The 26,223-nt window shown below is 42.7% G+C and overlaps 1 protein-coding gene across 1 annotated transcript in view; it reads left to right on the forward strand.

Moving 5' to 3' along the window:
* LOC126082529 (uncharacterized) overlaps positions 1-23,426 on the forward strand; it is a 237,572-nt gene extending 214,146 nt beyond the window's left edge. Inside the window, 10 exon segments of the mRNA XM_049895073.1 lie at positions 1,001-1,150; positions 1,995-2,048; positions 3,201-3,368; positions 5,996-6,148; positions 6,383-6,514; positions 7,070-7,222; positions 9,570-9,779; positions 13,362-13,482; positions 21,366-21,493; positions 23,233-23,426. Coding sequence (XP_049751030.1) covers positions 1,001-1,150; positions 1,995-2,048; positions 3,201-3,368; positions 5,996-6,148; positions 6,383-6,514; positions 7,070-7,222; positions 9,570-9,779; positions 13,362-13,482; positions 21,366-21,493; positions 23,233-23,358 — 1,395 coding nt within the window. The 3' untranslated portion in view covers positions 23,359-23,426.
* The last annotated feature ends 2,797 nt before the right edge of the window (positions 23,427-26,223 follow it).

Here is a 26,223-nt window from a genome sequence, read left to right on the forward strand (position 1 = left end):
TATGCTGAATGCTCCTGACTCGTGTAGCTGCTAGAGCTGACATACCCAAAGATGGCAGGCTACTGGCTCATGGTTTTGAAGGCTGACAAATCCAAGATTGGCAAGTAAGATGGCAGGCTGCTGGCCCAAGTCCCAAGAACTGGAGGTCAGATGCTGACACACCAAATGCAGGATCCAGAGCAGAGGAAAAGCCAGTGAGCTTTGCCAGAAAGTCCACATATATTGGATGCAGGCCACACCCCCAAGGAAACTGCTTTTCAACTGATTGGCCACTCACAGCACATCTTATCATAGAGGTGATCACATTATGTCAGATCTCATCATGGAAATGATTACATCATTATACCACTGCCAAACTACATCATAACTGCCAAATCACTGAGAATCATGGCCCAGCCAAGCTGACACATGACTTTATTGATCACACTTCCCCAGAGGGGGAGTTGACTCTTACCACCAGTGTGCAGCACACCCCTGGCCTGAGGGGCGGCTGAGGGACAGCTGTGAGCAGGATTGTAGACAGAGTTTGACAGAAGGCTGCAGTGCCCACTCCCATGTATGCAAGGGCCCTCAAGGGAAGAAGGGGGGTTGTGCTATGAGCCGGGGACCAGCCATCCCCAAGTCATCACGTTTTAGCACAGAACTCAGAGTAGTCCAAGAATTATGCATTCAAACCCGGTCTTCCTGGTCATTTTGAAGACCTACTCTTCAAGGTACAAGAATTAAACATTTTAATTTTACTAGTTTGTTAGTTTGACAACTTTTATTAAATACTCATAATATTTAGACATATGCTATGTGCCTTCCATTTGTACTCTTGTCCCTTGCCCTGTAAATGTTAAGAGCAGACCTGAAAGAGGCTTGAAAGACTAGAGCTGATGTTTTGGTCCAGAGGAGAAGTGGAGGTGGGGCTGGGAGCCAAGGCCAGGGGTGCCGTGAGCCCTGGTATGGTGAGGTGGCCCTGCTGGAGCCACTGTGAATGATGCCCCTTCCTTTTCAGATCACTTTCAGGAAAGACCACTTCGAAGCCTGCCTCTTTTCCTTGGGTTGTGATGTGATGGCAAGAGAACGCAGCAACTTTGAGACCTATTCCATGTGTTATGAGCATGTGTTGCAGCATGCAAGGCAAAGGCTCTGCCAGAAGGAGCAAGTATGTTCCCAGAGAGACAAGAGCTGCAAGGGGAACGGGTGTTGGTAGGGAATCACTCAGAGGAGCAAAGTAAAACTGGGTGGGGGTTTTTCTTATACAAGAATTAGGGTGAATGGTACTCTCCAAATTATTCTTCTCATTGGCTCATTTTCTTGGGCTCTAGTATTCTTAGCTGCAAAGTTGACAACCCCACCCACAACAAGCCATGTACTTTGGAGATATCCAGTGGGAAATGTAAGAGGTGAGCAACCAAGGAACTGGGCCCCAGGGGAAGATGTGGAGCTGACATTCCCACCCTTAGCCAACACAAAGGGTTCTTGTGCTGTTCCTGGTCAAGTAAAGAAGCCAGGATCCTTGAGTAAACTCTATCATGGGCTGGTCTTGCTGACAAGGTTTCCCTGGAATGAAATTCCACTGGTGGAATCCAAGAGTCACTTCTGTCCTAGATTGCAGACTGTTTTGAAATGGATTGCACAGAAGATTCAGAGTAATTTTAGTTTGTACCTAAGAAAAATCTGAAACACTAGCCAAAAATATCAAATAGAGTATTAAAATATCAAATATTGACTCTTAGACTCGCCTCCACTTTGGCTTCTCCCCGTTACTGAGCCCTCTACATCAGTGTGAATACTGGGAAGTTGACACTATCTGTTAGTGCTGTGTTGGACATTGGAAAGTCCTATGGGAAGACAGCAGAGTCATGGCTCCACCTGGGGACTGAGAGTCTTGAAATGGGGTTCCACCCACACAAACAGGAGGTGTCTGGAGCATGTTGTACCGAATTGAACCATGGTGGAAAGAGTAAATGTTTGAGTTTGCTTACGCACTGCTTTCTCCTCCTCAGGAGTTAGATGTTATACTAAGAGGTCAGAGGCTACCTGAAGAAGATGCTAGTCAGGTAAGTTAGTCACTACTTGTATTTATTTCCTGGGGCTGCTATAATAAAGTGCCACAAACTGGGTGCCTTAAAACCACAGATGTGTATTCTTTCACAGTTCTGGAGGATAGAAGTTCAAAATTAAGTTATCAGCAGACTCTCTGAAGGCTGTAGTAGAAGATCGTTTCTTGTCTCTTCCTAGCTTCTGGTGGTTGCCTGCAATCCTTGGCTTGCAGACACACCCCTCTAAGCACTGCCTCTGTCATCACATGGAGTTCTCCTCTGTGTGTGTGTGTCTGTGTCCGAATTTCTGTCTTCTTATAGGGACACCAGTCATTATTTTAGGGCCCACCTTAATCTAGTATGACCTCGTTTTAACTTGATTATATCTGCAAAGATATTTCTTTACAAATTTCCAAATAAGGTCACATCCACGAGTTCTGGGTGAATGTGAATTTTTTTTTTTTTTAGGGGGAGTGGGTTGTTCAACTCAATACATTACTTAAAAGGTTTTCTTCCCCATTTCTCAAATCCATCCTCTCAGAGTTAGACAGAAATGGAAATTCTCAATGTCATTTGCTTGCACCACCTTGAGGGGTGACCTGTTGAAGTTCCACAGTGAAGGAGACCACTGTAGAGACACCCACGGGAATGTTTTCACTTTTTATAAGTAATCCTCTTTAAAGGTCTTTTTTTTTTTTTTTTCTTTTCTTTTCCTTGAGCTTTGTGTTTATTTTTCATTGATTTTTTTTTTTGGTTGTTGTTGTTACTGTTATTTGTTCATTTTTCTTTTTTCTATTGAGATCAGTTAAAGTGCATTCCAACAAAAGAAGAGGTATTTGGGTTGAAGTGTCAAGGGAAGGCCAAGTTGAAGATGGAGGCCAAGACAAGTGAGGTCTTTTCCCCAGCTGAAAACTGCTCAAGCAGTGGCTCTTCTGGGGCCATGCACTCAGCAACCATGTATTGAGCGCCTACTGTGTGTCTGGCACTGTGCTGGGACCTTTGAACCAACCGTAGATTCTTCTGCCCACTTCCATGCAACAGGATATTTACCCTCTTCATGAGGTTCAAAGTCGAAGTGCAATTTCAGCACTGATCCACCCATAACTATTTTATAATAGCAGTTTGGGATTCCTAAATTGTTTTCCGTTTAATAAAGATTTCTGCTGCTAGGTTGCTGAGCTCAGTCATGATATGATCATGGAAATCACTGCTCTGAGAGCCCGACTCACCGATTTGGAAGAGGAGAATCTCAATCTCAAAAAGCAGATTAGAAAAGAAGTCCAAGAAGAATATGAAGCGTTAGTCCAAGCCTTGTTTGTGACCTGTTTACACATAAAAGTGAGTGTCCCTGTGTCTGGGCAGCCCTGTGGAGAGCCAGGAGTAACTGACTCCCATAGCAGCTGGATACAGAGGGATCAATGACAGAATAAGCTTTGCAATAACAAGAGATTCTTGGGCCCTAGAATTTTCCAGTCCTAAGCTTTCACGGCTGAAAGACAGGTAGCAATGGGTTGTCATTATTTTACCATGGTAGACACTGAATGTTAGATAATTTAGATGTTTGTTATTTTTCACACTTTATTGCCAGTTGCCATCTGATTGCTGGGTGCTGCTGCTCCAAGGCCCCAACAGTTTATAGCACTGTTTTGTCTATTGAATATAACTATCTAATGGGAGAGCACAGCACATAGGACCGGACAAGACCCCAGTATAGGTGGCAGCAGCCACCTACTGAGAGCCCTCTGGGTAGATGCAGAATTTGAATCAGCTTCCAGAGATTTCTTCGGCCCTCAAAATGCCCACCAGCCTTTCTCTCACCCCCATCATGTGTCACAGAGCTGCTGACCCATTAATGAAGTCTCATCCCAGAAGAGGAGTGATAATGGGGTGCCCATGTGCCCAGTACTGTTAAAGCCAGTCACGCTCTTGCATTGTCTGGGCAGCTGTAAGATGGATGCCCCACACCTAAAATGGGCTGTCAGGGAACCTAATCCAGCTTGCCAGCAAGTGTGAAGTTCAATATGAATGTACCACCCCCAACTCCAACACCAGTAAACTAGTTACCATCAAGTTGATTCCAACTTATGGCCTCTACAAGTGTGTCAGAGTAGAACTGTACTCCATAAGGTTTTCAATGGCTAATTTTTTTGGAATTAGATAACCAGGCCTTTCTTCTGAAGTGTCTCTGGATAGACTTGAACCTCCAACCTTTCAGTGAGCAGCTGAACACGTTAAGCATTTGCACCACCCAAGGGACTCCTAAGTCCAGCACAATCTTCCTTCCCCCTTCCCTGCTATTGGGAAACCACAGAGCCAGCTCCATTTGGGTCCTTACTTCGCTGCCTCTTCCCAGGGATTCCAGAGTGGCCTCTAGAGTTGTTATGTTGACAAGACTCTCCACCAATGCTTTGCCTTGGCCTGGTCATTCCAGAGAGGACCGGAGAGCTCCTTCTTACTTGTGAAGGGCCCTCAAGGTACAAATGCTTACAAATATTAAAGGATCAAAACCAAAATGCACTATCCTTGATACTGTGAGAGAGGGGTAAGCAGACAGTGAAGGCTGGAATTTGCTGAGAAATCTTTCAGATGTGAGATTGTCGGAGAAATTACTTAAGCTCTTTTTAGCTTCTGCCAGATTCTTAGATAAAAAATAAATTCCCTACTTCTCTCAGGAGAAAATAGCTCTGCCAGACACCTCAAAGTAGAAAATCCCTGTGCTAGCCCAGGGTCCCAAGAATGCTGTGAAGCTTCAGCTATGAGCCAGCAGCCAGGATTCCTGCCAAGGCTCCCCAAATGTGAGCTATCTTTCTGCCTTCCTCTCCAAGGAAATGGTTCAGAGGCAAGGGGACATCCCAGCTCTACCCCTCACCCTGAGGACGCTGGGTCTTCAGTTGCCCTTACCAATGATCAAGCCATTTCACCCTTGCTTTTTATGAGCCCTGGTGGCACAGTGGTTAAGAGCTTGGCTACTGACTAAAAGGCCATTAGTTTGAATCCACCAGCCACTCCTTGGAAACCCTATGGTGCAGTTCTGCTCTGCCCTATAGGGTCGCTATGAGTCAGATCGACTCGACGGCAATAGGTTTGGTATAAGCCATTCAAAATAAGCTGCTTCATGAGATACCTGCTGGAGGATAAATAGGGAGGCAGCCAGCCTGATTCCTTACTCTATTTTACCTCTTTTTAGTGGAGTTCCTTGGTAGTAGCTCATCTAGTATCTTGCTGGTCAGATTCTGCTCTGAGACAACGTGATAGCAAAAAACCCTAAGTTGAACTTCCCAAAAATAGCGACTCTATAGAACAGAGTAGAACTGTCCCATAGGGTTTCCAAGGATCAGATAGTGGATTTGAACTGCCACCTTTTTGGTTAGCAGTCACGCTCTTAACCAGTGCACCACCAAGGCTCCCAAGTAATTTCAGGAATTGAGAATTCCCAAGGGGAGATTCAGTCAGCAGGTTTCCATCTGCAACCTCCCACTGTTCTACTGTTCAACTTGCCTTGGCATCTGACAACCTAGGCATCCTCTAAAATGTGCAGGAGTCCAAATGATGAAGGCCTATGGATTAGAGACAACCCTAAAGGGGCCACTAGTGTGACTTCCATATAATACATGAATAAATAATTGGGGGAATGCCTGGGTGGTGCAAACAGTTAACAGGCTCAGCTGCTAACCAAAAGGTTGGCAATTTGAGTCCATCCAGAGGCACCTTGGAAGAAAGTCCTGATGATCAGAGACGAATTAAAACCCTATGAGCACACTTCTACTGTGACACACATTGGGTCACCATGAGTCAGAATTGACACCATGGCAACTGCTAACTGGTAGGATAATTGGGTGGATGATATTTTAGTGTGAAATCAATTCTGAAAGTTGGATTTTAGAAATAAAAGTGCCTCTTCCTCAGTTGCTCTTCTCTCAACCCAAATCCACTGTACTTCCTTAACTTGAGTTTGCAATTTGCAGGAGAAGCTGGATGAGAACCAGCTTAATTTGATCCAGAAAGTGTGTGACCTAATCAGCGAGGTAAGAAGAGAAGGGATTGACAATATGAAGGACCTAAGGAAAAAATGGGGCTCTGCCAGACCTGAGGAAGAAATAGAAAAGAACCCAGCCAAAGTACGTGATTCCATTTAGCAACGGGGATAGCAACATCTCAGCCTAGTGTTTGACCCCACTGTTTACTCCATTTCCATTCCAGCCTGGTTCCCTTGAGAAAGCATTGTATCAGGCATTTAAGCAGGGCACCAGGGCTCACTGCACAATCATGTCATCTTATGGAAAGCATGTTTCATGTCCTTTCTGAGGAAAGTGTTGGGAGCAGACTTTTCTGAAAGTAAGCCTTCTTAGCAGGAGCAGCTGCGGGCCTTGGAGGAGGACAACTGCAGCCTGGCCGCCCTGGTGTGCAAAGCCAGGATCTTGGGCCGCTGGAGGCTGGCCGTGCAGCAGGCACATTTCCAGGGCCAGCTGAGCAGGGCAGAAAAGGTGAGCGCTGGGGGAGGGAGGCTCAGCCCAGCCCCAGGGCTTGGCTGCAGCTGCTGAGCTGGTCTCAGTGTCGGGTGACAGGCCCTTGCTGAAGGATCTGACAGTTGGGGATTTTTCCTGGGGAGGGCCAAAGCCAGAGCACTGGGAAAGAGAGACAAGAGGCAAACAAATGGCAAGAGAGAAAAGAGCAGAGGGCTTGAGACAGCTTTGTCACAGTGCTGCACATCTTTGGGTTTCTACCACGATTCATCTGAGCTAAATGAAGTAACAAAATAATAAATGGAAAGTCTGCTGTAAAGAAAAGTGAAACTGAAACACATATTGATAGGGGTTTGGAAACTTTCACTCTGACTGCTCCTGAAAATCTTTATTTACTCTGATCTGTCTCACTCTTCATAATTGGAATCATGGGAGCAGTGACCAGCAGGAGCTCCATTCTGCTGGAAGTTTTCAAGAACGGTAGATGATGGAGTGGTTTAGATACTGCTTGTGAAACTAAAAATGTGCGAAGAACGCTTATCTCCTATCGGTCTACTGTGTTTGGGATATTTACAGGAAGCTATTCAAAGTAAAAAAGAGTGTTTGAGCATCAAACTAATGGCAGAACGAGAAGTGGCTTTGTTTCGTCAACAGCTGCTGGCGCTCAGGCAGGCCCTTGCCAGGGCTCAGGGTGACAACGTGAACATGTGGAAGCGGCAAGAGAACCAGGTATCTGGGCCGCAAGGCAGCTATTACTTCCTCCGTTTGAGCACGCTCTGCAAAGCCAAAGGCGGCAACCAGAGGCAGCCAGACGGCCGCCTGTAGCAGTCACCAGAGCTCCACAGGGTGAAGCCGAGCAGATCTAACAGCCAGAAAAAGATGGCTGGCACCTTGGCTTCCCTCTTCTCCCTCCTTTCCCAGCCATGAAACCAAGGGCAGTGGCCAAAGGGCCTTCGTTCTCACTCATATTCGGCTAAGATGATAAAATATTATTCATATGCAAGGTGATTTTCATGTGTGTGTGTGTGTGTGTGTGTTTACTGTGAGGGTGTCTTGGGTCTGGGTCTCTGCCTTGATCACAAAGCTGTTCAAGCCCCAATCCCACATTCCATTTGTTCTGGGGTAAAAACATCACAAAGTTTAGTAAAGTGAAAAGCAAGTTTTATTTGGCATATATTCAAAGATGCAAAAGTGGGAAAGTGGACAAGCGTGCTGCCACAGCCATGTCCAAGGAAGGTTACAGAGTCATCAGTGTATATTAACATGACAAATGGACAAAACCATTGAAAGGTTCACCTTTTCACAGATTCACTAGAAACTGGTTCTACATTTTGAATTGTCTTTCTTAATCATCCTTGGTATAGGTTTCAGTAATGACAGGAGGGTCCTTCTTGGTCCAACAAATCTTACTATTCACTAAATGCTAACAGAAGAAGATAAGAGTGGAAAGTCTGGGAGTCATTTGTGCTGTTTTATTAGTTCATGTGAAAGGTTCCCTAAAAGATATTTTCCAAGATTGTCCTAGCTATTGTCTTTATACCTCAGGGCCCAGTTGATGTGTCCTCATGAGTCCTGTGGGAGCCGCTCCAGCTGGGTCATATTTTAGGACAGGGAATAATGGCTCCAATATTATCTTCTAAATCATGTTGACAGAAACCTTCTGCAAATGGAGTGTGGTGCGGCAGTCAGCTCTACCCCCAAGCAGGGAGTCTCAGGTCCTTTCCTGATGGTTCACATTCAGTCTTACTCTTAGAAGTTACTGCTGCCTCAGACGGATGGCACCAAAATAAGGGTGTTTTAAGTCTAAACTCTTAATAACTGTGCCAACCCACTGAGGATGATTAAAACAGAGACCCTAGATTTAGAGAAAGAACAGCTGAGTTTAAATAACAGCCTGAGAAAGCTAGGCATACTTAAAGCATGAAATAAAAGTTGCTTATTTGAACATTTTGGACCCCTAATTCTTCCAGTATTGTGCATCAGGTGAATTAATTATATAAAGTACTTGGCAAACAGTAAAGTCACCATACAGATGTCAATAATTATTAATATAATATTATAATTATTAACCATCTAGTATTTATGGTGCTAACCAAAAAGAAAAAGAAACCCAGCCTATTGCCATCAAGTTGATTCCAACTCATAGTGACCCTACAGTAGGAGAGAGTAGAACTGCCCTAGAGGGTTTCCAAGGAGTGGGTGGTGGATTCGAACTGCCGACCTTATGGTTAGCAGCGGAGCTCTTAACCACTGTGCCACCAGGGCTCCTCTGTGGTGCTACTCATTAGAAAAAATTTCAGAACAGAGCCAAAATGATTGCTATTCTCCTTTATCCAACAAATATCTGCTTTCCCCAAAGTTACTTTGGAAGTCAGAACAGAAACAAGATTAGAACCTCCTTTCCCCACTCATAACATGTATTGCATCACCCTGTCTCTCAGCGGATCCCTGGGGGCACAGTGGTTAAGAGCTCCTCTGCTAACCATAAGATTGGTGGTTTGAATCTAACAGCTGGTCCTTGGAAACCCTGTGGGGCAGTTCTATGCTCTTCTATAGTCTCTGAGTCAGAATCGACTTGATGACAATGGGTGTGAATGTATGTCTCCCAATATTAAACCCTTAATGCTGCTATCTCAAGATAAAGGCTGTATAATAATCCAAGTGTAGCATGTGATAGATATGGTTATTTGGTTAATAAACTAATTAACTTGTACATTATCATCAAATCTTGGAATTAAGAGACCACATTATTTGGCCTGGTATTGTTGTATAGAGACTTTATCACTTTCCTGGTTTTTGTTGCTATTTGTTTGTTTGGTTCCCTCTGAATATTGTTTCAGGACTTACAATACAAATGCCAGGCTGGGCTAGAGACCCTGGTGGTCTTGCTGCTGGCTGGCATAGGACAGAACAGCTGAGCTGTGTTACCTTGAGCCCAAGAATACACCACATAGTTCTACCCCTGGGCCCTAAGGGAGAGGATGGTGATAGCGTTGACCAGCCTCTTATTCCCTGTCTTCTTCTACCAACATAGACTCTGCTTTTTTTTGTTTCTTTTGGCCTTTTCCTACCACAGGTTCAGTTGCTGAAGGAGTTAGAACACAGAGTGACCCAGGAAGCTCTCAACCGCCAGCAACTGGATTCACTGAAAACATCCAGCATGGAGAAGCTCTTGGATGAAGTGGAACAAAAAGAACAGCAACTACAGCGCCTTACTGAAGAGGCTGAGAGGGCTTCTAAACTAGGCCAGTTGCAGCAGAAAAAAATCAAGAGAGAAATCCAACAGGTAAACTCCAGTGAGAGGTAGTAGCCACTAGTAAGTGAAACAGGGTGTGCTGGCAAGAATCATTTCATTCTCTGGTCTTTTCCATGCTCCTCTTGTTTTCTGCAGCAGGACATCTCAACCTTTGTCCCATCTAGGCACACCAGAGAAATGATAACATTTATACTGACACTGGGGTGTCTCCACCCACTGCTTACGACCAGAGATGATGGCCAACTGCCTCAGAGCTCAAAATCTTGGCACATTTGTGACCCACTTGAAAAACATGTTTCTGCAGAACTCTAGTCTTTGAACTAGGAAGTCTTTAGAAAATTCCGAGGAGTCTAGAAAAGCAGCAAGTATTATGGAAGCCATTATCAGAGGATTTTATTCAAGATATTTCTGGAACTGTGAGAATGGTTTACGTACACAATATATTTTCATTTAATGTACCCACAGTAAAAGAAAAATTAAAGGAAATAATATAATGCAGATGTGTGGATTAATGCAAAAGTCCAACAAAGGAGATCACAGAATATAGTTCAATACAAAAGGAAAAAGAAACAGCGCCTCACAGAGCAGGCAATTCAAACATATGCATTGAATGAATAGATCAATTAATTCACTGGAGTTATTAGAAGAAATTGGAAAATCAAATTATCGGTCAAGTTTTTCAAATGCTCAAGGAGGTGATTAGTAAGAACTCAACTAAAGATAAATGTTTGGTAAAATGGATAAATGAAATTGATGGAACTCTTGAGAAAATATTTTTGTAAAAATGGAGAGAGAAAATGAGTAACTATAGAATAAAAAAATTAGAATTTTCCATTTATTTCATGAAAAGTAAACTAAAATATGGCCAAAGCTGTAAGAAAACTTTGGCATCACACATTTGCCTTACAAGTTTTCTAAATAAAACAAAAATCAAACAAACAAACAAAAAAAACAAGCCTATTGCCGTCCAGTCAATTCCAACAGATATCGACCCTATAGGACAGAGTAGAACTGCCCCATAGGGTTTCCAAGGAGTAGCTGGTGGATTTGAAAAAAAAAAAAAAATTTTTTTTTTTTTATCTTTTGGTTAGCATCCGAGCTCTTAACCACTGTGCCGCCAGGGTTCTGCCTTTCTAAAAGCCACCATAAAATTAGGGAGATTCATAGATTAGTATTTCAAAGTCCTCTCTAGTGAGTGGTGGTGCAGTGGTTCAGAGTTCTGGCTGGTAACCAAAAGGCCAGCAGTTTGAATTTGATGGCAATGGGTTTGGTTTGATTTTTGGTCTCTAGCTAGTAGCTAGTTATTTGGTTAATGGCAGAGATTCCAGAGGTAGTCAAAACAGGAATATTTTGAGATTTCTCTCAATAAATGCATCTTCGATAAATGTACGTAAAAACCACCATTGGCCCTTTCTAAACTATCCCTCTAGCTCTCCCAATAGCTCATGTATCCCAGGGCTTGTTGTTGTTGGGTGCTGTGGAGTCACTTCCAACTCATGGTAACCTCGTGTGACAGAGTAGAACTGCCCCATAGGGATTTCTTGTCTGTAATCTTTATGGGAGCGGATCTCCACATCTTTCTCCTGCAGAGCCTCTGGGTAGATTCAAACTGCCTAACTTTCGGTTAGCAGCCAAGTGCTTAACTGTTGTGCTGCCAGGGCTCCTTTCATATACCACTTTGTTGTTAGGTGCTGTCAAGTCGATTCTGACTCATAGCGACCCTGTATGACAGAGTAGAACTGCCCCATAGGATTTTCTTGGCCCTAACCTTTACGGAAGCAAATCAACAGGTCTTTCTCCTGTGGAGCCACTGGGCGGGGAGGGAGCATCAAACCACCAACCTGTCCGTTAACAGCTGAGCACTTATAGCAATCCACTCTCCACCAGCAAGAGCCCCCATGGCTAGCAGAGAGGCTTCCTGAATCCATCTCCAGCCTCCCGACTCTCTGGTGGGTATTGACTGGCCTCAGCAAGCATCCATGTCCTTGCTTGCTCCTGTGCCTAGTGAGGTCTTTTAGAGCATAGGCCCTGGACTCAGACTGCCCGGTTCACAACCCCAGGGCCTCCAAACTTCACTAGTTGTGTTTCTGTGTGTAAGGTCTAGGGCTTCTCTGTACATTAATTTTCTCATCAATAAAATGGAGATAATAATGGTGCTCATCATTTTATGGGATATGGGGGAAGATTAATCAAGTTAATTCAAATAAAGTGCTTAGAACGCAATCTGACACATAACTGTCAATAAATGTTGGCCGCTTGTATTTTTGGGGGGAATATGAAGTCGACAAGCTTTGAAAACAGGTAGATAGACCTGGATTCCAACCCTGACTCTGCCACTAACTGGTTGTATGACCTTGGGTGAGTCACTGAACTACCTCTGTGAAATGGAGGTGGGGTGTGCTAGCCCAAGGTAGGTCCTGATTAAGCACGTTTCTTGCCTTTGCTAATATTTCTCAAATTAATTTGACTCCAACCTGGTTGAGGGAATTTTGATGCTTCCCCTGACTCCTGCCCATAGGGATGGAATCCTACACAAACCCCCACAGTACATAGACAGACTCTGGACCTAGTTTATATTAGGAAGGTTTTTCTAACTGGATGATCTTATAATCAACTGAATTTTAAACAACACTTGAAAGCTTTCACGCAACACAAGGAGCCCCAAACCCCCATTGCCATCAGGTTGATTCCAACTCAGAGTACCCTATAGGACAGAGTAGAGCTTCCCCATAGGGTTTCCAAGGGGCAGCTGGTGGATTCGAACTGCTGACCTTTTGGTTAGCAGCTGAACTCTTAACCACTGTGTCACCAGGGGTCCAACACAAGGAACAGCCCCCTTTAATGTTTGTCAGACAAACCTGTGGTCACAGCTCAGAGTGAGCAGGGGCCTCTGGTTGAGTCTATAGAGCACGAGTAGGATTTAAAACACCTGGGGCTAAACTTTTGAGATCAGCGTGTATTACTTTTTTATCATTAAAAAAATCAGAAGGTGATAGCATAAATTTTAAAAGAAAAAGCACCTGTAATCTGTGCAGATGAGGTGTACTTCGGATTATGTGTGATTTGGATTACGTCAGCCCTGGGTGGGGAGAGCTACAGGAGTAAATACAAGGGTTACCTCTGGAAATAGGTGCTGGGGCACTCCCAGCAGAAGGTAGTCTAGTGTAGATAACTTGCAGAGAGGTCAAGTCTTTCCTCTGCTTGAAACAGTCCAGGGGCTCTTGCAGGTACTTGGGGTAGATACTGTCTTGACCTCCAAGGTCCTGTGTGAACTGGTCCCTCATCCCTCCTCTCTCCCTAACCCTCCTGTGTAAACTGCTCTATCACCTCTCCTCTCTCCCTACCTGTCTGGTTAAATAAACATAAAAAATATAACTTCCGTAAGTAAACTCTTGGCTATGATAATGTACAAAGGCAGTTGCAAGGGCTGCCTTTGTTCCCCTTTGGTCAAGTTCTTAACCCTTACAGAGCTCTGGATTCTCAGAAGGCTGAGTTCAGCCTAACCAGGACTTCCACGGGACCCACAACCTCCCTAGGAAATGCCCTGTGAATGAAAGGGTCTCAGGTGTGCACCCCAAAACATTTCCACATCCTAAGCACTTTTTCCCTCAGATGCGAAGCCAGCTTACCCAGGAGCGCAGCCTGAAGCTGGACGCATTCCAGCGTGTAGAAGAGCTACAAAGTCAGCTTAACGACGCTGAGCAATCATCTGTCCAGATGAGCTCACCAGATGGTAAGGATACCCCTCCTCTGTCTGGAAAAATCTCCCAGTATCTGGGGTCTGAATTGAAGGAAAGTCTCAGTTATGCAACCAATGATTATCGAGTGGGTGCTCAGTAATGTTTGTTGAACGAATGAATCAACCTTAATTCTGATTTGCTGTGAGAACTTTCTACTTTAGTTCACTTTGGAGTACTGACGTCCTATACTAAAAAGTTTCGGTATTAAAAACTGGTCCCAGGCTGCCCTGACAGGGAACACAACAGAGTCTCTGATGATGCAGGAGAAAAGTGGGGTGCAGAACTCAAATTCACGTAAAAAAACCAGACTTAATGGTCTGACTGAGACTAGAGGAACCCTGGAAGACATGGCCCCCAGACTCTCTGTTAACCCAGAACTAAAACCGAAGCCAACTCTTCAGGCAAAGATTAGACTGGACTATAAAACATAAAATAATACTCGTAAAGAGTGGGCTTCTTAGTTCAAGTAGATACATGAGACTAAATGGGCAGGATGAGGAGGCAGAAAGGGACAGAAGCTGGTTGAATGGACACAGGAAACCCGGGGTGGAAAGGGGGAGTGTGCTGTCACATTACAGAGATTGTAACTAGTCACAGTGTCTATAAATTTTTGTTTGAGAAACTAATTTGAGCTGTAAACTTTTCACCTAAAGCACAATTAAAAAAAGAAAAAAATCATTTAAACAAAAAAAAACTGGTTCCAGGAGTGTAATATGCCACTTAAACAACATTGGAGACTTCACTGATTTTGAAGCATCTTAATGCCTTGAGACATCAATGACCACATTTCTCAGATGTTATTCATAAAGTACATTATGATTTGACTGCTGGGGGCTTAAGGAGTCCTATGGAAATGTCCATCAAAATACCCCTGTGGACAGTGCAGCCAGGAGGCAGCACAGAACAAAGGCCAGACCCCAGAAGGTCTCTAAACTAGCTTGCTGCTCCGCGTGCTAGTTTCCTTGGACAACTGTAACAAAATAACACAAAGAGGGTAGCTTTAAACAACAGAAATTTATTGTCTACCGTTTTGGAGGCTGAGAGTCTTAGATCAGGGTGTCAGCCATGTTGAGTCCTTCTGATGCTTCAAGCGAGAATCTGGTAGCTCCACGGGTTCTTTGGTTTACAGCTTCAGTGTCACATGGCATCCTTCCTGTCTCCCTGCCTTCTTCCTTTTTATAAGGGCACAATCATGTAGGAGTACGACTTACCCTACTCCAGTATGACCTCAAATTAACCTAATAGATAACATCTTCAAAGGCCCCATTTCCAAACAAGGTCATGTTCACAGATACAGGGGTTAGGACTCCAACATATCTTTTTGGTAGACACAATTCAATCCATAACAATCCCTATAAGATGAGGGCTAAATAAATTTTAAGTTCTATTCTAGATTTGACTCTTGGAAATAAACCAAGATTATCAGTAACCATGTCCCTTAGTGATGCAAATGGTTAATGCGCTTGGCTGATAATCAAAAGTGTGGAGGGTTAAATCCACCCAGAGACACCTTGGAAGAAAGGCCTAGCAATGTACTTCCAAAACCTGGACATTGAAAGCCCTTGAAGCACAGTTTTACTCTGACACACATGGGGTGGCCATGAGTCAGAAAAGACTCAATGACAACTAGTTTTTTTTGGTTTATCAGTAATCATAACTGGCTTATTGTTAAGGTCAGCCAATACTCTCCTCTCTGGTTCTGCAGCATAGTCTGGCGATTAAGTGTTTGGGCTTCAGAATCAGCCAGTCAGGGTTCAAGTGCTGGCTCTGCCACTACTATGTGACCCTTAACTCGAAAAACCAAATCCATTGCCTTCAAGTCAATTCCGACTCATAGAGATCCTATAGGACAGAGTAGAACTGCCCCATAGAGCTTCCAAGGCGAACTCTTTACTGAAGCAGACTACCATGTCTCTCTCCTGCAGGGCGGCTGGTGGGCTCAAGCCACCAACTTTTTAGTTAACAGCTGAGTGCTTAAACCACTGCACCACTATGGCTCCTTATGTGACCTTAGACAGGTTCATTAATACCTCTGTAAAATGGGAATGCCCACTGTCATGGATTGAATTGTGTCCCCCCAAAAATACAGGTCAACTTGGTTAGGCCACGATTCCCAGTATAGTGTGGTTGTCCTCCGTTTTGTGATTGTAATTTTATGTTGAGAGGATTAGGGTGGGATTGTAATACCACCCCTACTCAGGTCACCTCCCTGATTCAAGGTAAAGGGAGTTTCCCTGGGGTGTGGCCTGCACCACTTTTTATCTCTCAAAATATAAAAGGAAAGGGAAGCAAGCAGGGTTGGGACCTTATACCACCAAGAAGGCAGCACTGGGAGCAGAGCCTGTCCTTTGGACCTGGGGTCCCTGTGCCTGAGAAGCTCCTTGACCGTGGGAAGATTGAAGACAAGGACCTTCTTCTAGAGCCGACAGAGGGAGAGAAACTTCTCCTGGAGCTGATTCCCTGAATTTGGACTTTTAGCCTACTTTACTGTGAGGAAATAAATTTCTCTCTGTTAAAGCCATCCACTTTTGGTATATCTGTTATAGCAGTATTAGGTGACCAAGACACCCACCTCAAAAGTTTGTTCTGAGGATTAAATGAAGTAATGCCTATCTGGCACTTAGTAGGAGCCCTGGTGGCACAGTGGTTAAAAGCTTGGTAGCTAACAGAAAGGTTGGCAGTTCAAACCCATTAGCTGTTCCATGGGAGAAAGATGTAGCAGTCTGCTTGCATAAAGATTACAGCCTTAGAAACCCTACGGGGCAGTTCTACTCTGACCTACAGAGTCGCTATGAGTCGGAATCGACTTGAAGGCAATGGGTTGGCACTTAGTATAGTGGTACTCAGCAACTGAGCAAATGTTGGTTATTATGTGTTTAGTCCTTTTATACATGCGTTTAGTCCTTAAGCTATGTTTCCTTTTGGCCATTTGCCAGTGTGAATGAACTGAGAAAGCATAGCTTTTCAGAAGCAAATTCAAAGATCAAGTTGCCAGTATCCCTGCCTCTGTGCTTGCTGCCTGGACCCTGACAGGTGGTGCTGGCATCTGCCACACCAGCTGTCTCTCCACTGGCTGTTACTGCTGGCCCAACCCAAAGACACAGAGCAACAAGAGTCCCTAAGGTCCCTCCTTTGGCCACTGACCCTAAGCAGTTCTCTGTCTCACACCATCCTCTCCTCGTTCCCTGGAATTTTTCCTTTTCCTTTCCCCCTGCCTCCAGCCAAGCCAAGAATCTTCTTAATCCTTTCCTGGGTCCTAGTATGTCTTCGCTGTCACCATGTCCTCCAACACCTGCACATTTATGAAGAAGAACCAGAATGAGGCACAAGGGATGTGGCAGCCCCTGATGCCCAGATGTGGGCTGTGGCAGCAATGAAAGAGAGGCCTCTTTCCCGGAAAGCAGGGGTAGAAGTTACTCTGAGGCCCCAGCCCTGGCCTGTCACTCTCTGCAATGAGAAGAGAGGGCTTGCTGAGCATTTCCTACTTAAAAGATTCACTAGAAGGGAGACACTGGGTAATATCTGTCTTTTTAGTACCCAGCATGCTGAAGGACAGCCAGAGAGCCGTTAGCACTTAAAAGGCTAAAGTCAGCCATTCCCACTCCTTCCTCAGCTGGCTGTTGTCCCAGCTGGAAGCTTGAAGTGACTCAGGCCTCTTCTTTTGGCAGCAACAATAGCAGCACCATCCCTACTTCCCAGGACGGAAGTGGAGGCAGAGTTAAAGGACAAGTTCCCTTTACTTGGCATTAACATGACTTCCCGTAGGGTCCTGATATTGCTGAGAAACTGCAATTTGTGCTAGAGTAGTTATCCTCAAAATGCTCAGGTTGACATAGGCCCAGCTAAGGTGTTTATCCCTGGGGCTGAGGGTGGAGTCAGCTCGCTTCCTCATCTTCTCTGCAGCAGCTATTTTAAATCTCCCCCATCTCTTCAAACCTTCATATATTGCCCCTCCTCCTCTCAGTACTTCACCTCCCTCTTCACAGAGAAATTAAAAGCTACCACACTGGAATTTCCCCTACTGCTTGTCCCTGAGATACCTATGAGCGTATAGAGAAGAAGCAGATAAAGAATAATCCAAGGACTATAAACACTGAGAAAGAGATTAAAGAAGACTTAAATAAATGGAGAGATGTTCCATGTTCATGGATTGAAGACTTAATATTTTTAAGATGTCAATAATACCCAAAGTGATCAATAGATTCAATGCAATCCTGATCAAAATTCTGACAGCCTACTTTACAGAAATAGAAAAAGGAATCTTCAACATTATATGGAATGGCAAGAGGCCCTCGGTAGCTAAAACAATGTTGAAAGAGAATAAAACATACTATACAGCTACAGTAATCAAAACAGCCTGGTACTGGTATAACAATAGGCACATAAAACAATGGAATAGAATTGACAGTCCAGAAATAAACCCACACATCTATGGTCAACTGATTTTTGACAAGGGCGCTAAGTCCATTCGATGGGGAAAGAAGAGTTTCTTCAATAAATGATTCTGGGTAAATTGAATTTCCACATGCAAAAAAATGAAACAGAACCATGCCTCACACCATATACACAAAAACAAATTCAAAATGGATTAAGGACCTATATGTGCAAACTAAAACCATAAAATTCTTAGAAGAACAAGCAGGGGCAAGACTGTTAGGCCTACCTTTCAACATTGAATTATCTAATATAATAAAAGCACAAAGAGCAAAAGACGAAATAAATAAATGAGACCTCATAAAAGTTTAAAAATTTTGTTCATCAAAAGTGTTTACCAAAAAAGTGAAAACACAAGCTACCGACTGGGAGAATATCTTCAGAAACCACATATCTGGCAAGAATCTAATAACCAACTTAACAGCAAAAAGACAGATAACCCAATCACAAAATGGGCAAAGGATTTGATTAGACATTTCACCAAAGAGGACATTCAAATGGCCACCAAACACATGAAAAGATGCTCATTGTCATTAGCCATCAGAGAGATGTAAATCAAAACCACAATGAAATATCATTTCACTCCCACTAGGATGGCTAAGATAAAAAACAAAAACAAAAACAAATGTTGGCGAGATTGGAACTCTTATCCATAGCTGGTAGGAATGCAAAATGGTACCGCCCATTGTGGGACACAGTGTGGTGGCTCCTCAAAAGACTAAAACTAGAACTACCATATAACCCAGCAATTCCACTCCTAGGTATATACCCAAAAGAGTTGAAAGCAGAGACTCAAAAACAAACTTATACACCAATGTTCATTGCAGCACTATTCGCAATAGCCAAAAAGTAGAAACAACCCAAGTGTCCATCAACTGATGAATGGACAAACAAGGCTGAGCAGTTGGTCTCTATTCACCTGGAGCAACAGAGAAAGAAGGAGAGTCAGAAATAGGAGGAGAATATGGAATGTGTGGCAAATTGCCTCCATGAACAACTGCCTCCTTTTGCCATGAGACCAGAAGACCTGGATGGTGCCCAGCTATGATTACTGAATATTTTGATCAAAGATTCCATAGAAAAATTATGCTTAACGGACAGAGCTGGAGAAAAACGTAGAACAAAATTCTAACTCACAAAAAAAGCCCAGACTTACTGGTCTGATGGAGACTGGAGAAATCCCAAGATTATGGCCCCTGTACACCCTTTTAACTCAGTACTGAAGTCAATCCTGAGGTCCACCTTTCAGGCAAAGATTAGACAGGACCGTAAAACAAACAGTAATACACATAGCTCAACCATGTATACAAGACTAAATGGCACACCAGCCCAGGGGCAAGGACGAGAAGGCAGGAAGGGACAGGAAAGCTGGACAAATGGAAATGAGGAACCCAGGGTTGAGAAGGGAAAAGTGTTGACACATTGCAGGGTTGGCAACCAATGTCACAAAACAATATGTGTATGAATTGTTTAATGAGAAACTAATTTGCTCTGTGAATCTTCACCTAAAGCACACACACACACACACAAAAGAATCCTGATCAAAAGGGGGAAATGCAGAACCGAATTTCAAATTCTCATGGATTCTAGACTTTCTGGAACTGTGGAGGGTGGATGAACCCCTAAAACTATTGCCCTGAAATAATCTCTTCAAACCTTAAACCAAAAATATGCCCTGAAGTAATCTTAAAACCAAACAATAGTTTAGCTTAACTAGTAAAAAGGCCTGCCTTGAGCATTATGTTCGTTTAAGAACTGTCTATATGGGATCAAACTGATGACAGCAACTCCAAAGTTTAGATAGGACCCTTAGGGGCAGTGAGTTTATGTTAATGAGAGAGAAACAACTCAGAAAAGGAGGATGAGAATGGTTGCACAACTCAAAGAATGTAATCAATGTCACTAAATTTTACATGTAGAAACTGTCGAGCTGATGTATGATTTGCTGTGTATATTCTCAAGAACAACAACAAAATAAAATTTAGAAAGAAAAGCAAAAGAATAATTCACAGTCCCTGAAAAGGTAGGAACAAATGGGATCTGAGCATGGAGATTGGTCCTGGAAGGGGCACCTTTTCCATTTTAACAAGACAGGAGGGAGAGGCAACTGATTATAGATGTAGCCATCTTTTCTCCTTTTATTTCCATGACACTGGTCCTTACAGTTTTCTTTCTCCTTCTCTGGCTGCTTCTGCTAAGTTTCCTTTTCTAGTTCCTCCTTCTCCAACCTGTACACGTTGGAGCCCTTTGGAGATCTGTCTGGCCTCTTCTCCTGTCATCTTTCATTGCTTCAGGACTATCATATATGTTTCCGCAGCTTTAATTATTTGCTAAGTCTACATTTGCAGCCTGACACTCTTCTCTGAGCTCTAGACCCAAAGATCCAATGCCTCCCTGACATCTACACTCATAAGTCTGACTCACAAGTGCAATAGGTCAAAACTGAACCTGTCTTTCCCCCTTCCTCTCATACTGACTCCTGGGAAAGGTGGGGTGAGGGGTTGCTGTCTCAGCAAATGATATTACCATCTATCCAGTTGCTGGAGGCAGAAATCTAGAGCTATTCCTCACTTGCAAAGTCCTATTAATATGAATGGAGCCCTGGTGGCACAGTGGTTAAGAGCTTGGCTGCTAAACAAAAAGTCGGCAGTTCAAATCCACCAGCTGCTCCTTGGAAACTCTGTGTGGCAGTTCCACTCTGCCCTGTAGGGTCACTCTGAGTCAAAACTGACTTGACCACACACAACTTTCTTTCTTTTTTTTTTTGAGGTTTAGCACATCTTTTTTTTTTTTTTTCAATTTCTTTTTCGTGCAGTGGCTAAGAGCTCAACTGCTAACCAAAAGGCTGGTAGTTCAAATCTACCAGCTGCTCCTTGGAAACCCTATGGGGCAGTTCTGCTCTGTCTTACAGGATTGCTATGAGTCAGAATCTACTCGATGGCAACAGGTTTTTTTTAGTACATCCAAGAAAATAGTTATTACATTTCAAAAAAGTCAAGACACTATGATATCATTTTTATAATTTTCTAAATTTTTTGTGCTTTAGGTGAAAGTTTACAGCTCAAGTTAGTTTCTCATCCAAAAATTAATACACATATTGTTTCATGACATAGGTTGCAATCCCTGCAAGGTGACAGCACTCTCCCCCTTTCCACTCCAGATTTCCCATTTCCCTTCCTTCTCATCTTGCTTTTGGGCAGAAGTTGAGCAACATTAATTTGAATATCTATGTCTACTTCTATGCACCACTGTCCAAGTCACCCATCACCTCTTTTTTACTTAGTCATATGACCCTCAGACAAGAAACTCCTTCCAGGTTTTGACCTTCACTCAAAATTGATGAAACTAGATTTGATGCCCATTTTAAGCCCTAAAATATTATGAGCTAAATATGAACTTGTTCATTTCAACCAGTTATAATTTAACATTTTTAACATTGTAGGACTTGCATCTCGGGCCCGCTACTCCCTGAGTTCTCCTTCCACATCATCCAGATACTCCCAGCAACACTTTTTAAAGACTAATCTTAAAGGCGGTATAATAATAAGAGGAACTCAAAGACCAAAGACTGTAAGTAATGATAAATTTGATAATGTTAAAAAAATTTTTTTTTTTTAATGAAACAATGAAAATTTTAAATCTGAAATTAGGTTTTAGGATCACTTCAAAGTTACATTAGAACAGTTATAAATCAATATCTTTTCTAGGTGCTTTGGGTCTGGATAATAAATTCTGATGTTGAAATAAGCCCAATAGCACCTAATCAATTACGTGGGTGTGGAAGTTGTACCAACACCTTGCTGTGATCTAGCTCTAAACTTTTTTTTTTTTTTTTTAAATCATGTACCTACTATAATTAATTAACTAACAGCATCAGATCCTTTAACTTAGTTCCCTGGCAGTACAGAAATTGCTTCAGAAGTCATTTTAAAACACATGAGCAATCTATCCTCCAGGGAAATTCTTGGGATACAGATCAGGTTGAGGTATAGCACATATTTGAGGAATTATTTTTTAATATTTTAGCTCTTTGTTTATGCAAAACACCGTTTACATTCCACTGTTTCTCTATACTATGTTAAAGTATAAAGATACTGGTATCTTTCAGAATCCCCTCTAGTGATGTTTACATGTCTAATCAACACATTTAAGAATTCCTGCTCTCTTACTTTGAAAAACATTAGGAAGAAAAGATTTAATCATTCCTCCAGAGATAACTATGTTATTCTAAGGCCTCTTTCAAAGGTGCAATTCTGGAGCTGATGGTCTGGTTATTGGGCCAGAAGTTTGTTGCAATATTTCTAAACACTCAGTTAAGAGACTAAACACAGAAAGGGAAGAAATAGGTTAGGAACACGCCCAAATGCAATCCTTGACCCAGGGAGGGCCACATCATTAATGCCCACCATTTGCTTGACTCACCAAGCACTATTTAGTCATCTTTCCCCAAAACATGGAATTCTAGTATATGTCTATTCAGGTTTCTGCATAAGCCTTTTCCCAAAAGGAAACAGTGTTTAGTATGCACGTATGGGACTACAGGGGCTTTCAGGATTCTTTCAATCTCCGTTTCACCCCCCACCCCCAAAGCTCTGAGTACAATAAATATTCCAACCAACGAGGGAGGGGAGGAAGGGGGATTGGTGATCACAACTCTTGTGGTTAAGAAGGCTACTAAGTAGCTAAGTGCATTAATAGAGATCCACTGTATTTTTGAGATAAAAGGTTGATGGTCTAAGGCTAATTATGTTAGCCATGACCTTATTAAATGAGTGAACCCTATAAAATAGTATCTGGTGGATCCACTGGTTTCTGTACAGTATAATGACCCCAAGCCAAAAAGCCTTAGGGCCAGGAAAGGTGCAATATTAGTTGGAGCCTCTTCAAATCTATCTAAGGTCTGACCTCTTAAGCAAGGCCTATGAAACAAGTCCGATAAATACTGAACAGGACTTTATACATGGCTGGAATGTAAGAATATAAATGATTTTCTAAAAAAGAAAAAAAAAGCATTGCACTAACGTGAATTACAAAATATCAAGGAATGTTCAGATTACCCCCCAAATACGGGATTTTTTTTTTTTTTCTTCCTTAGCTGGAAATCGCTTTCCATTCATTGATTTATTCTTGACCATTTCCTTTATGAGCAGTGGGAAAATATGTACAAGAAAACATGCTAAATGGCCTAACCCACAAGGAACCAATAACCTTTGCTTATTAGTAACAATGATTTTTTTATGATGCTATTATAAGAATTATTCACCATCTTCTTAAAAAGTACCGTTATCTACTCAATATTTATATTACAGGATCCTGCTAAACACAAAAAAAGGATCGATGCTGTTTTCCTACCCAACGTGGCAAAAAATACTCAGCTTGCAACTGTTCAAGTTCAATCTGCTCCATCTAGCATCCCATTCAGACCTGACTGGTAATCATATCTCCTTCTTCCAAGTGTTATTTCTGAAAGCATTTGAATAAATAAAAATTACTCTAAACACCATTAAGCCTTTTACCTAATTTTCTTTTCAGTACTATGAAGAAAATGTAGGACTGAGATGATTATATCTTGAATGTCTGAGGCAAAGTAGGGTTTAGCCCTAGATTTGAAAACGTAAGAATTGATTTGTATTCCTACTAATAATCCCTTGCCTCTCAACTAACAGCATCTCAATATGGATTCTAGAGTTACTAAGAAGTAGAAGGCAACTGCTACATCTCATACTACCTACGACAAAAAAAGAGGCATGATGCTCAATTGGCCTTTTTCGATTTTGAAGGTAACATATTCCATATTGAGTGGGCTACTTCAACCCATTTATAGAATCACCCATAAGATTACCAGATTTGAGTGGGGACAAGAGCAAGAGAAGGAGGCTCTGTTGCAAGTTCAGATTACAGTACAGACTGCTCTGCCATGTAGTCTTTATGATCCAGCAAATTCAATGATTCTCAGTCTCATGGCATAAAAGGTTGCTGCTGTATGGAGCCTCTGTCAAGCACCAGCAGGAAAATTATAATGTGGCCCTCTAGGATTTTGGAGCAAATCTGTGCCCTCTTCTGCAGATAACTATTCTCCTTTTGAGAAACAGCTTCTGGCTTGCTAATGTACCTTGGCTTGCTAGCGAACACCTAACAATGGATATCGGGTGACATGTGGCCTGAACTTCCCGTTATGAGTGTTGTTGGATCCATCTAGTCATAAACTTGGGCAGGTACAGCAGGAATTCATCATCAAATGGAAATGCTATACAAAAGACTTAGCTTGGGTAGGTCTAGAAAGTACAAGTAGGTTATACAAACAGGTGACTCAGATTCCTTTAACACCAACTCCTGTTTTGTTACTCCTCTCCCTCATTCCATGAGTTGTTCCTAACAAGTTGGCCAAGGTTTTAAAAACTCAAGCCTCATTTACAGATGGTCTGTGTGATATACTGGTTCTACCCAAAAGCAGATAGCTGCAGCACTACAGCTCCACTCAAGGGAGCCTGAAGGAGGCTGAAGAAAGAAAATCCTCTCTATAGATGTAACCAAGCTCTGGACATTTGGTTGCCCACCATCTCTGAAATGATACATGGTCAAAAGTACAGATCTACACTAATTCATGGGCAGTTGCTAAGGGTGTGGCTGACTACTCAGGGACCTGGAAGAAACAAAATGGAAAGGTTGGTGACAAGGAAGTCTAGAAAGAGGTGCCTGGATAAATCTCTCAGAATGGGCACAGCCTATAAAGATATTTGTGTCCCATGTGCATGTTTATCAGAGGGCATCCACAGCAAAGGAGCCTCTTATTAATCAGGTGGACTAAATAATGTACTCTGTGGATGTCTGTCAGCCTCATTCCTAGCCACCCCAGTGCTTGCTCAATAGTCCATGAACAATGTGGCCATGGTGGCAGGGATAAAGGTTATGCATGGGTTCAACATGGACTTCCCCTTACCAAGGCTGATATGGCTAACACTATGCCAAATGACTAATCTGACAAGACCCAAGACCAATAGTGAGCACACAATATGGCACCAATCCCTTGGCAAGGGGTTGAACAACCATCCACTTGGTGGTAAGTTGATTATATCAGACCTTTTCCATCCTAGAGGTGGCAGAGATTCATCTTTACTATGATCGACACATATTCTGGATATGAATTATTTTCCCTGCCTGTATGCTTCTGTCAACACCATCTGATCCATGGACTCACAGAATGCCTTGTCCATCATCATGTGAGCATTCTTCATGATACTGATTCTAAGTAAGAAATCAATTTCACAACAAAGTGCTGCAGTGAGCTCATGTTCATAATATTAACATACCCCAATACACTCACTCCTCACTTTTCGACTGTCTTGTTATCTGACATTTTGCATTTATGACAATAGTAAAACATCTATTATCCAACTATTTTATGCATTAACAACGTACATCTGTCAGTAATGAATGCCAAGGTGCGAGGTAGAGTTAACGCTAGCTGTGATGGTTAAGGCTTCCCGTCAACTTGAGCTGGGCCACGATTCTCAGCAGTTTGGCAGTTATGTATCACATAGTCATTCTTCATTTTGCATAATGCCAACTTTTGCATAATGACTTGGTCTTTGGAAACTAACCATGTTGCTAAGTGAGGAGTGGGTGTACTGAGAAGTAACTAAAAGGTGAAATAGTTTACTGAATACAAGCAGTCCCCAGGTTACAAACGAGACCCATTCCTGAGTGTGCCTTTAAGTTGAATTTGTAGGTAAGTCAGAGCAGATGTATACGATTCTTATTTAGCCTTACTTTAGTGCAAGAAAAGGCTCAAAACCTTCTCAATGAGTTAAAAGCTGCATGTGCAGCACGTGAAGGTGATTGTGATGAAGAATTTGTTGTAAGGGTTGGTTAAATCTTTTCAAAGTGAGGGCAAATTTACCTAACATTAAAGGGCAAGGTGAAGTCGGACATTCATAACCTGAGAACTTACTGTACTGTTATAGCAACGGTTGGGAGACAACACCCAGAAAGGATGGACTTTTGTCTTATAGGATGTGGCATTTTGTTTGCATCAGAGTATATGGGTTCAGGAACTAAGGAATAGAGGTAGGAGCTGCTCTTATCACTTTTATACCTGATAATGTACTTGCAGGATTTTGGCTTCCCATCTCAGCAGCCCCAAGCTCTGCTGGTTTGGAGGTCTTAGTCTCCAAGGTATGCTTCCACTGGGGACACAAAAATGGCTCCATTGATGTAAGATGAGACTGACACCTGCCCATTTTGGGCTTTTTATGCTAGTAAATCAGTAGGCAACAAAAGGGATTACTCTACTGGCTGGA

Source organism: Elephas maximus, chromosome 1, assembly GCF_024166365.1.
Source record: "Elephas maximus indicus isolate mEleMax1 chromosome 1, mEleMax1 primary haplotype, whole genome shotgun sequence".
Classification (NCBI taxonomy): domain Eukaryota; kingdom Metazoa; phylum Chordata; class Mammalia; order Proboscidea; family Elephantidae; genus Elephas; species Elephas maximus.